The following is a 13532-nucleotide window of genomic DNA, read 5'->3' as shown; positions in this document are numbered from 1 at the left end:
AGTGTGTGTAGTATTTGATGACCACTTATGTACTTATTCGCCGAAATCGCTTGAGCAATTAACAAATATAAGTTCTCCACTGGCTCTAGCGTCCAAAAGTCCCATGCAACGGAGAAAAAAGTTACCTTTAAATGAGAGTGCAAAATTTAATTAAGCACCCACACAGGCACACGCCCATAAACATGCTTATGCGGCTTCGTACATAAGAACTATGAGTGTTATCTTAAGCTAAAAACTCGAAGGAAAAAAATTGCATTCATATCTCGAGCGGAAATCTGGTATATAAGCCCTGGCACTGTTTTAAGGGACCAGAACGTAAGAAATTGTATTAGTGAATTAGTTCATCTCCAATAGATGTCGATGCCTAAGCTCGCATATGAGGTGCGTAAAGTGTTTTAAGTTTGCTCGAGTAAAGGTATAAATTAACGCAATTAACACGACGTTTAACCGAAGTATATCTACATATATGTTTTGAATTAAGTGACAAAGAAGTGGGATTCGAGTTCGGTGAATTTCATTGAATATTTGCACTAGTTTCCTTAATTTTCCTGCTTCGTTTGACGAGGGAATGTGTGGCTTGCCGAATGCAAACAGTCAAACAAGAAGTGATGAAGAATTTTTCTATCTATTTGGCAAACAAAAACGAATCAAAGATTTATAGTTCAAAGTTCTAGCTTGGAAGTTTTGTCCATTGAACCCAACTAAGAAAAAATCATAAGGAGAAATTTCATTTTATTAATTCAAGAACTGCGTATTTACTTTTTACATGTGTCTTTTAGGTTAACGGATCTTAAGTCCGTGAAATTTTACGTTTCATACACGCATACATACATACATACAACTATACATACATACATACGTTTCATACACGCATACATACATACATACAACTATACATACATACATACATATGTACATACAAATTGCCATTATTATTTTATTTTTCTGCTTTTACCTCAAAATGCCTGAGAACCGGTTGTTCAGCACGTGCGAAAGCTTTCACGCCGAAAAGGCTTTAAACGCCAACCCTTAAATGGGAACTTCTTTCCCGCTCCGTCCAGGCAAACATTTTCAAATACTCATTGTGCAATATAAATATTGCCATATGCAACAAACACGTTTCTAATGAATTCAAGCTTCCTTTGTTGCCGTTTCTTTCCAAACTTTCGCACCCCTTTGCCCAAAGCAAAAAGTATTGCGATCATCAGGAAATAGAAACCAGCTTTTGCTAACATCAGCTCAATCAGGAAGTGCGATATGTGAATTTCTCTTATTTAACGCTCTTATCAACTCTCAATTTTACGCTCTTTTTCTCTACAAAGAGAGTTCGTACACTCTTAAGCTTACTACAATGGGAAAGTAAATCAATTTTCAGCATTTCCCGCGATCAAATTGTAGAGCTCAAGCCATATTTAAAATCTGAGAGCGACGCTTAAATGCAGATTCAAAAGCATGCAGTCGCGCTTAATATAATTTGAGTGCGCGTGTGCATTCTGCGTGCAAGTGTCACTGTGTTTGTATGTATGTATCACCGGCAAATAGCAAAGCAGCGCTGCAAACGACGTCCATTCACACATACATATGTACTTTATCTTTATATATGTACATATGTATATGCATATATGTACATATGTAAAAGTTATGTATTTATTTATATAACTACATATTATGTACATTTGTACGTATCTAACGCGTAGCATGCATATTTACATACATATGTACATACATCGCTGGATACTTAATTTCGGGCGCATCCTCGCACATACACCTGTGTTCATGCGGCTGGCATATAGCTATACATACATATACATATATGTGTCTGTTGAAACCAAGTGCGAGTGTGGTCTGCCATAAAACGCTAAAAACGCGGGAGATATTTTCGAAAAGCGCTCCAACAACAGGCTGCCAGTGTGTTGGTGTATTGGTGGGAGAGCTTCGCCTGTAAATGTAAGCTAAGAGCGCGCAAGTATCCCCTGTAAGAGCGCCGGCGTTGGGCTCCAAAGCGCACTGATCGACAGAGGGAGCATGCGGGGCGCCGGCGATGTCAGCCAGTGCCCATGGCTCGCTGCCTGGCCGATGTGCCAGCGCTTGATTTAAATTCATCGCATACAGACGTTCAGTGGTCTTTGACGACGAAAGACCAGATCAGTTGAGATCACGTTCAGCTCGGTGGCACGACGCGTTCAAACCAATCGCACCATAAGTACCTAATTCATTAACAATAACAACGCATCGCCTGCAAACGAATATTCAATAACAACAAATATCGATCAGAATCAGAAAGAAGAGAAGAATTATCGCAGATTGAACGAAAGAAATGTAAATAACTGAAAATACCTAAGTGCATACAAACAAACTTCCACAGATCGGGAAATCGTTTTGTCTCACTTGATTTTCCGGTGGAATACTTTAATTCTCTTTGTTGGTTGTTTTTATCTTTGTTTATTTTGCTCCAACACACATTTTCCTTGTTTGCCATTGTTGATACAAAAAGATTACACGGCGGTGTAGATATGAAAAATTCGATGTTGAAATAATTGTGAGCGCGCATAAGTGTAAGAAAAGAAAAGAAAACGAAAGAAAAAACAGAAAAATCAAAAATGCATCCGAAGAAAGTGTAAATGATAAAAATACAGAGATTAAAAAAATTATAAATATATATAGTGAAATATATTATAGAAGAACGTGAAAAATATTTACATACATACATGTAGTACATATATACATACATATGTATGTAAGTGTATGTGACAAAAATATGTCAGCTGTGGAGAGTGAGGTATGTGTGAAATTCCTGCAACAAATAAATTAACGGTGCGTTTAACGTGTTTTTTAGAACCAATGCGTTTATGTATATACCTATATACAAGTATACATATGTATGTATGTATGTGGGCTAATTGTATGTATATGATATTTTATGTGCGTTTATATTAAATACATGGGTGTCACCGAGTTCAATAAATATGGTATTATTCCCTTATATATTTCTCATTGCACACAAGCCTTTATATACATTCCAAAAAGTATGTACTAAATAAATATGTATGTATGTGTGCTGGTTTAGATTAGAGTTTTAGAAGAGACGATTTTTCAAGCAAAGTAAACGCTCAACCACCTCGATAAACGGCGTGAAATAAGCAAATTCGACTTATGTTGAATCACATATGTACATATGTTTATGGCTATATGCATATGTACATATGTTTGTTAGGTATACATACTTACATATCTATGATTATACGCACGCGTTTTCCGGGCACTATTATCAGTAGAAAAGGGCGATTAGGAGATTTATCTAAAATAAGTTATATGAGCTAATAAAGTCACCTGTATGAGCTGCCTTCAGACGAAGAAGAGGAAAGCATATATTTATGCTTATAAACCTCTTTTATTCCTAAATAAATGCAAAGTTAGAAAGGGTTTGAAATTTAGTTTGCTCCTTTTGGAACACTCTACTCTTAGAAACATACATAGTCACATACCTATGCATATATTTACCTTCATATACATATGTATATATATGAAAAAAATCTAAATCACTTCATCATACAAGTATATACATACCTACATATATACATAATATATATATGTATACATACATATATGCATAGTCTGATTGAATAAGAGGGGGGGGCTTAATTGGTTCATTCTTCTATTTGCCGACATAATAAAGTTTTCCAATCCTTAAAGTTGCAATAAACCGTTAATTTGTGGCACCGCAACATAAGTAAAGACGTAATAACGACAACCCCAAAAGTGTACACGCCGCACAGCAACAAAGGGGTGATAATGATTATTTCCAAAGATCTCTTCATATTCGGCGAACAAATTTTTGCAACAATCATCCCAGAAAGCGGATCGTCACCGACCGCACAGCAACAATCGTCAGCGACAACGCAACAACAACAAGTATCGTCCCAGGATCCTGTCGCAATTATAAATACAACAACAGCATTTACGACCGACATCGAGGCAGCGGCTGAAATACTGCCCACTTTGAATGCAGTTGATGCAACAACAAAATCAACAAAGAAACCATCAACAAAGGAACTCAAAAGCGGTGCAGCAACTACAGCAACGATCGCCTTCGGAGCAGCTGATTCCAGTGTACTTTTGGATGCAAAATTGCATCAAGCCCCAAAGGAAGTGCAGCTAAATAATATACAATACCGCCATCAATTGCAACAACAACAGCAACCGCAGCAGCAGCAAATGAGAACAAGAAGCAGAGAAAGCCAACAAAAGAGTCAAAGCGGCGGCGAAAACGGCTGCAGGACAAATAAGTTGTTGTATACGAATAGCACGGGAAAGCGACAACAACAGCAACAACACGAACGCTTGCTGAACAGTTTCGGCACGACGGCCGCGACCACAACAACAGCGACCGCGCCAGCGACAGGAAACCACGCGGCGACATCGGTGATCATTCAGCTAGAGGAAGACGCCAACGGCAAGAAGAAGCCATTAATGAAGAGAAATTTCACAAAGATAATTGCAAAGCCGCTAATTGCAGCAACAGCAGCCACCACTGGTACTAACATTGGCATTGGCAGTGGCAGTGGCGCGGACACGAACGGTGGCACGGTGACGATCGCAGGCATAGACGCAACCGCAACAGCCGCTATTGAGGAGGCAAATCAAACAAGCGATTTCGCAACACACGAGGTAACGCCACTGCTGCCAGCCGACCGAACTGAACTGCAAATACAACAACAGCAGCCGCAGCCACAGTCACAGTCACAGCAGCAATTGGAGCACACAATCGCCGATCGTCGTCTACAACTGCAACTCCACTTGCCAGCGGCAGAGGAAGGTGTTGCCAGCGACGATCTGCCAACCGCTTCGACCACAACAACAAGCACCGCCACTTCCGATCGCGGCAGTTACGACACGACCGCTGTCGCCGAGTCACCTTTTGCCGGCCACAATTCAAGTCTAAACTCCAACGAGGATTTGCCGTCATTGACAACAACGACAACAACAGCAACAACGGCTACAATGAACAAAGTCATTTTGGGCAACAACACAAGGTTGGTAACATCATTTCACATTTTATGATCATATTCACACACACACACACACGTGCATGTACATTCATTGAATGGTTGTATGTGTGCGCTCACTTATTTCCTGTTTGCGTGCAGCTGATATTGCTTCCACTTGTATGTATAATATCTGCATGCGAACACAAACACACACACACACATGAGTGCAGCTCTATTTGCTGTTCGCCGATACACGTTGGCGAATTAGCAATTTGCAGCTTTATGCTTCCACATGCACACAGACATACATATGTATGTACATCTGCCTGTACGTTTGCCACTGACGATGACTTGTCGAGGAATCGTCGATGTACCTGCATATGTGTATGTATGTGGCGATGTGTGGTTTGCTGAATGAGGCGAATTACTTGCGGAAATAGTAATGCACTTGGGTTGGGCCTTAATTACTGCCACAATGCGGGACAAAGTAATTGCTCGTTGAGATACATACTTACATACCGTACATTTGTTCGTCGAGTTAGCCGCCTTAGCTACTGTTTGATAGACAATATTTTTGGACGGGCGGCCAAAATGAAGAGACGGATTTCAGCCTTTTCGGATTATGTTTTAAGAGGCTTCAAGAGGGATTATTTTGTATGCTTTGTTTGCATGCAATCACAAAAGTAGAATAAAGCCGCACTGGGTATGCGGGGGGTCCGAACTTTTGCGAAAAATTGCCGCTTCTAATCAAAATCGAGTTATAAATATTTTTCCTGCGTTCGATGGGTTTTCTTGTGAGTTAATTCTCAGCAACAAATGTGTGTCATCTAGAAAATATATCTGCACCTACACACATGCATGCACACATACACTTGAGTAGTTACTTAGACGCTTTTACCAAAAGCTCAATTTGTTATTACATACTTACACACATACATATGTATGTATAAATGCATAGCTAACACACACTGCTGCAGCAAGTCAAGTCGTCGGTATATTTGTGTTTACATTTGAACGAATGCACACTCGTTCTCTTCTCTGCATTCTGTTTTCTCCATAATCTTGCCGAAAATTTGGGTTAACTGACAAGCAACTGCATTAGCCATACATACATATATACATACATATGTATATAAATAATAACAAACGCACACAAGCGGGCGCATATTTCATTCAATTTTAATGGCAGCACCACAAGTCGGAGGCTGAAACAGATGCAGTCTGCAGCGGATTGCTGCTATAAAATTGGAACGCTTTGTGATCTGCCTTAGATATGTACCCCGCAGTTTATGTTTGTATGTACATACATATGTATGTGTTTGCAGTAACCAAAGCGAAGAGGCAGTCAATGCAGAAGCAGAGGGGAGAGCAAACAACAGAAGCTGCAGAAACTTGAAACCTTGCTTAACATTCCTCTTTTCAGTGGAATTGGCACACATTTTGTTGTTGCTTTTGATTTTCTGCTTTGACATAACTCAATACTTGCCCACCCTTTTGCCACACAAATGCAATGCAACTTTGCTTGAGTTAAGAGTGAAGCCGAACTGCGTGGATCCGATAGGGCCCAAGACTCTGAAAGGGCTCGCAGTTACAATAAAAATGTGTGTCTCATCAAATGCTGCCGCCCCTTCGAATATAAGTTTTGACAAAATCAACTCAGAGATATGCTAACATACATACATACAAACATACATATATTTCTCAAACCTATCTGCAAGTGCATATGTAATCATAAATCTCACATACTTGCATAGGCATATGCACGTACTCAGCCATGCAAAGTGTATGTATGTATGTGTGGCAAAGTCGAAAAAGGTGCATCAAAACGTAAAGTAAACAAACAAGAAAGTGCAAGGAAAGGCACGCAAAAATACTCGTTTTTCAGCTGAATTGACCATCCCTTCGTGCGACTCAGCCGTCGGCCGTACCACATCGACTCTTACTAAACTGCAATAAACGAGGAGAGACGACGAGCGAAGAGGGGGCGACGAGAGCGAATGATTGGAAAAATGGGGAACCTGTTGGCGAATGAGCACACCGCACAGCATGCAATGTGCAACATGCAAAAACATCAACATCAACACCGACAGCAACAACAATGGCAACAGCAAAAACAGCACCAGCTGCAACGGCAATTATAAAAATAAACAAACTTAAAAAGTTATTAAAGAGTTTGATATTACAACAAAGCAACAAAAAATGAAATGGTGAAAAAATCGGAAATTTTATGAGCTGGCATTCTGAAATAGACCCCATTAGCGCACACAGAGAGAATTAGTATGTCGGATGGAGACCGGTACTAACATATGTATGTATGCATGTATGTACATATATGCATATGGATTCAACCGAAAAGGGAGTTCTGTGTGGAACAGGGGTTACTGCAAAGTGAAACAAAAAGGACCAAATGCAGAATTAACTCGGGGAAATCGACATGTACTTATATATGCACTTACATGTATGTATGTGTGTATGTATACAAATGGTCCAGTTTTAAGCCAGGTTTGAAGTGATGCATGTACACACGTACGGACTTATGGATTTAACAAGTAAGCAACCGCTGCAACCAACAATAACATGAACATCAACACCAACACCAACACCAACACCAACACCAACAACCCACTTAACCGAACTGACTTTAGCAAGCCACTTTGCGCGAATCTGCTATCCTCGATGCTGGCTTGATTTCAGCCATTAAATCTGTTGTTGCTGCTGCCGGTGCCACTGCCACTGTCAACGACGGCGCCGTCGATTCTACCGTGATTTTCTTTTCCTCGTTTTGTGTAATGCCGCCGTGTGGCAAACTCCGCAAGAAGTGGGTCAAATCTGCACCAATTTTAGCCAATTGCAACAAACTGCCGATCCACAAACCCTGCAGCCAAATCAGCCAGTTAAAAATTACTTTTCATCTAGTGCGTACCACACTTCATCTCATCTTTAGTCGTCTTCCCATTAAAGATACTTGCAGATTCTACATGCTGATTTCTGACGAGTTCAGAATTGGCAGATTTTGGTCAAAAACTTACCAGTCTCATACTAATAAATAATAATATTGACTAATGGGCACATTTTTGCCACAATTGGTAAAAGTTCGTCGATTTCCTGTCGAGTTGGACTTCTGACCGCAACTTCTGGTTTATAGCATATAGTATTTCCTGACTGGTTTAGTGCTTAATGAATTAAAGGAGCAAAAAAAAAATGAAAAAAGTATTTGGCATAAATTAAGAAGAAGAGCACTAAATTTGTGGATCGGTAGACTAACATGCTTTTGTCACACACTTTTTGGTTGCTTACCCACATTCAGCTTACAGAGTTACCTCACATTAATGTCAATGAAAAGCATAACTAGAGGGTTTCTGTGGCAGACAATATCAACACCTTGTGTACTAGGCACTTCTCCAAAAATTTTAGTTATCTGTTTGAGATGTCAAAGGTACTACACGCCCAGCTAGTGGCTTTTGAACGTCTTCTGAAAGAGAAATATGCAAAATCGTCTCAACATTGGCTTGTGTTATAGTTATAAAATAACCCGAAACGTGCTTCGAAATACGTGCGTACATATGTATGTATGTATGTACCCCGAATACAGCGGCTAAGGTGCGGTGCTGACGACAGCTAACGCCATTTCAGCAAAAAAGTAATTGCGAAATCCAGAAAGAAAAACAAATCGAAAATCAAATCAATCAAAAAATAAAAGGTCAAAAACAACAACAGCTATAACATAGAGCTTGTCTGTACACACGAGTATGCAGCCGTAACGCTCGTAAATAGTCGCCTTTGCATGCGAGATGGATGCAAGCAGATGCATGTACATACATATATATGTACATATATGTATGTATGTATGTGTGTACATTGATTTGGTTTGGTTTGCGCAGCGACACATGCAAATAAAGATCGTGCAAAGTGTGAATTTGCAATTGCGCACAATTATTGGTAATGAAGATGGCAAAGCTCATAATGATCTTGGCGGAGCTGCGCGTTCGCTGAACTGGCCAGAGCTGAGCTGAGCGCTGAGTCGTAGGTGGGACTGCTGGTCGGCGGTGTCTATTGGCCGCTACCGGTGAGCAGCAAGTGCAAAGGACATGTTACAATTGAGATCAAGACACACACACATTTGCGCTCACATCGCAGGCATATGTACATATATGTTTGTATGTAGGTGTTTGTATATTCTTAATTCTCAATTAAGCAAGCTTTTGTCGAGTGGTCGTTTCGTTGTTTGCTATTGTTGGTGCTCAATTCTGCCACAATACATTTCCATTGTGCGCTGATGGACCGGCTGACAACTGGTTATATGCGCATTGTGTACATATACATATATGTATATGTGTGTGTGTGAAAACACTGACATGCCTGTATGTGAGCGAGTGAAGTACGTCGTTTAATGAAAATCAGTCACTCAGTCACTCTGTCAGCGGTTGGAATGACACATAAATTACGATAATGGTCCCATGAAATTCTCATCTCGATACCCAGCAACAACACAATTACAATAATTACAAAAAACTGAACAACTGTTACAAAAGCTTTACCAATTGTAGCTGCCAAATGCATGCGCGCCACTTGCTCCACAACCAACTAAACATACATCTATACATACATATGTGTATTCATTGTATATACCTGAATCTATGCAGAGTATGGAAATTTCGTAATTTTGGGAGCAATCTCGCGTACTGTTATTAAGCGCAAATCCAACAGAAAGCACAATTTAAGATGAATTTCGCATTAAGTTTTTTAAATTGCCTTATTACACCATCGCATTTTGTTACGAATGGCCTCAGTGACAAATGATGTGACTGCAGAAGCATACATACATATATACATATGTACACAGGTATGTATGCATGTGTATGTATGTTGGTGAGTGCCGTTTGAACTCCAGGATTGTTAACTCTGACTAAATATACAAACCATCCCCAATTTTAAATTGTACTGGCAATTGATGCAGGATATTGCTAGTCCAACATGGATGCCTTGTTCAATTTCGTACAATTCGCTGGGGTTTTCCAGCACTGCACTCGCGGAATCTCAGCTGTGAATTATGATCCGTCTGCTACAAATATGAAATGTTGCATGCACACACACACTATATACGCATATGCATACATCCAAATGCGCATGCATAATCTCTGTGAAACCAACAACAACAACAACATGCTAACACAAGCCAGTTAATTAAGCGAATGCGCAACCGCAGCAAAGGAAATAAAGCAAAGATGTTGCAAAAAAGCCAACGAGAGGTAACAAAACAAAGAGCAACAAAACAAAGCAAAACCCATCAAACCGAAGTCAATGGCCAGCAATGGCTTAAAGTGCCGCCATTAAGAAAATGGCCATGTCTAAGCTGTCGTTGACTTACTAACTGACTGCCTGAGTGACTTACTGGCTCCATAGGTACACATTTACACACACATACACACATACACACATACTGCCTCATGGTAACTCAGACAAACGAAAAAGCGCTTACGTAGAAGAGCGTTTTTAGGCATCAGTGAAATGCCTTGCGAAATATCTACTTTCATCACTCGGTCCGTTAAAAAGGTTTTTGATTTGTTGCGCGGTTTCCGTTTTGTCGATTGCCCGTTTATCCACCAAATTGTGATTTTGATTGCAGCATCAAAGTAGCAAAAAACTGAGCAAATAAGTGTAATTTCTAATATTTAAGTAAAAAAAGGTGAAACGTAAGTCTCCTTAGGGAATTTGGAACTGAACTTGGGATGTTCTGCTCACAGCACAACCGGCCCTCTGATGATTTTTCCTATTATATTTGTTGCGTTTTCGAATGTATAAAAGTGGCACGGATTTGCAAAATTTATTGTTTTAGTTTTCATTTGATTTCTGTATTGTAGATTCATTTATAATATTTGTAATTTTTTGCTAAACACATTAATTCTTCTGTTGTTTTTGCCGCTTGATTATCACCGCAAGTCTTGACCTACATTTAAGTTTATTAACCGGTTCAACGCGAATATGCAGCGGAAAGAAAAGTGAGAAAACACTCACACACAACACACCACACATACATATGCATATGTGAGTACGTATATATGCGCGTGTGCGTGTGTGTATGTCTGCAAGTGAAGCATGGCACAAACCATCAACCAAATGAAATTAAGAGAAAAGAAAAGCACATAACGGAAACCACAACAATTAGCCACACTGGCTGGCAACAATATTAGACGAAGGGAAGTCAAGTTAGAAGCACAGCTAACAAATCGGGATCGCATAGCTAGTAAAAAACATAATCTGAAGACACCTTCTATTTCTGGTTTTCATTCTTGCTACTTCCACTGAATTTATTCGCTTACTCCTACGAAATACATACATACGCATGAGTGTAGATGGATTCTTATCTTAGAATCAGACCAAATTTAATACTTTCAAGGAGTCTATTTTGTTGTGCTTCACAAATAGGAGAAAAGCTGAACTGCTCTTCGGGTTTATTATGTCCTTGCTTAATCCATATGTATGTATGTATGTATGTATAAAGGGCAGGTTTCTTGGTACAACTGCATAAATTGATTGATAGCTTTTGTGCTTCGCTTTGCAAAGAAATCAATTAGGTAACGCCTAACTCCGTATGTATGTATGTGTGTGTGAAAAAAGAGGCAGAACAAGAGTGCTGATAACGAAAAAAAGATCGTGCTATGAAGGGCATGTGAAGAGGAGGCTGAAACCACCGACGCATTCTGCGCTAACTACGTCTGGATGTGAGATGAAGACACTCTGCACGCATACCGATCGAGAAGAAGCGTTTAATCGACAGACAGACAATCGAATCGGCCGATCAGCCAGCCTACACACAAGTATGCAAAGCGGGATGGGCTTACATACATACCTATAAATGTTTGTATGCACGTATGCTTGTTCTTTTTCATATGAGTACATATGTATGTATGTATGCATGAGTGTGAGTGAAGCGATCGCTGAAAGCTTCGAAACGATTAGCCAGCCATCGATCGGTCGCCGTTGTAGCGGCTTTGAATCTATTAGAGCGTTGGAGAGCTGGAGAGCCAATGCGCGCACTTGGAGCACCGCACAAAGGGAGGGAGGGAGTACGCGGAATGCGCCACATTCAGTCAGCTGTTTAGTTTGGTGGCGGGCTGGTGAATGAGCGTGCGCTGCATCAATGTGTGTGTGCGCGCGCGACTGAACGGCTGTGAGGCGGCGTCGGCTGAAGCGTTAAACGCTGGAACATCGCAGCGACTGTGAGCATTATGTGGGTTGAATGACCTCAGCAGCGCATTCTTCACGATTTTCTTTTTCCAGCGTTGTTGCGTGTCGCCTTTTTGTTTTGATATTTGTTCTTATTATTTAATGCCGTTGACAATAGCACGAACAGCAGGAACGAAAGCTGCTGCTTTCAATTCATAAACGAATCGATTTAGGAACAATATACATATCTAAACATAGAAAGTGCATTTTAAATAGAAACTTAGAAAGACGTTCATTACATATACGCTCGATTCTATCAGGCCCTTACACGCATAAGCAGGCGTTGCTAATTGCAGTCTCCTTGTTAGCAATATACATAATTGAAATATAATAATGAAAATGAGGGGCCATATTTCAGAAAAGTAAACTTAAGTCACTTTAGAAAATAAATCACTTTGCTAATTTGCACAGAATTCCAAACATTGTAACTATTTGTGAAAATGTAAAGTATGTGCATATGTATGTTTATCTCGATATTTGTACAAGTACAGCGTCTAAATATGCAAATATTCAACAATGGCAATGAACTCGAACGCCGTCTCTACAAGTTCGTCGCAGCTTTTGCACGTCTACATTGTTGCAAATACATATGTATGTATGTATGTATGAACGTTGGTCAATATTTATTTGTGTTTGCCTATTTAGATACCCACATGTGTCACGTTGCAGCCCACTGCTGCCTGGTTTCAGTAATAAAAGTGCAACTAAAACTCATTCGTACATGTCTGTTTGCGTGCAGAAATAGAAAGAGAGATAAAACCGAATCTCTGTCATACTAAGAGGACAAGCTTAGATAGAAGTGAAACTTTTATGGAAGCGTTTTGGTATTTATCTACGCTTTTCCAACTTTTTACAAGAGATAACTGATTGATGTCACGTATACGCCATGGCTCACTTAAGATCTACAACTCCCTCAATGGTTCCAAAAATCTCTTTAATCGACTGTGAGGGTCAGAATTCGCCACAAAGCAACAAAATACTAAAATCGAAATGTCTGATCATAGAAGAGTCTAAAATTCTAATAACTTTTATTTGTCCTTTAAAATTGTACAAAATTCCACAATTGGCTGCCTTCATGCAAAACTTACTCTAGCACTTTGATTGCTTTATGTGCCACACAACACTAATGAGCACAACAAAAGCAAAGCAATTTCAGCAAGCCACTGCAGAAAGCTTCCCTGCCGTGTGGTGAAAAAATTCAAGAATCCACAATAGAGTTCAAGAGCGTTAATCAAGCGAAATGAACTTGTAAAGGTTAATAGAGAAGTAAATGCAAATGTAAATGCACTCTAATGCAACTATCGCCACAACGGCGGC

At 39.8% G+C, this 13532-nt stretch overlaps 1 protein-coding gene across 8 annotated transcripts in view; it reads left to right on the top strand.

Moving 5' to 3' along the window:
• Window positions 1-2103: 2103 nt before the first annotated feature.
• Window positions 2104-13532, top strand: part of LOC126753047 (uncharacterized) — a 28095-nt gene continuing 16666 nt past the window's right edge. For 2 of the 8 annotated variants that reach the window (XR_007666082.1, XM_050464157.1), the window contains exons 1-2: window positions 2104-2779; window positions 3694-5033. Coding sequence is in view for 7 of the 8 variants with exons in the window: in XM_050464157.1 (XP_050320114.1) it covers window positions 3793-5033 (1241 nt within the window). In the remaining variant the exon portion in view is untranslated. Of the gene's footprint in view, window positions 2815-2878; window positions 2970-3676; window positions 5034-13532 lie in introns of those variants that run through there. The other 6 variants (XM_050464161.1, XM_050464163.1, XM_050464159.1 and 3 more) reach the window with 6 other exon arrangements.

This window comes from Bactrocera neohumeralis, chromosome 3 (genome assembly GCF_024586455.1).
Source record: "Bactrocera neohumeralis isolate Rockhampton chromosome 3, APGP_CSIRO_Bneo_wtdbg2-racon-allhic-juicebox.fasta_v2, whole genome shotgun sequence".
Taxonomy (NCBI): Eukaryota; Metazoa; Arthropoda; class Insecta; order Diptera; family Tephritidae; genus Bactrocera; species Bactrocera neohumeralis.
Note: the sequence above shows the minus strand (reverse complement) of the source record. Positions and strands in the feature narration are given on the sequence as shown.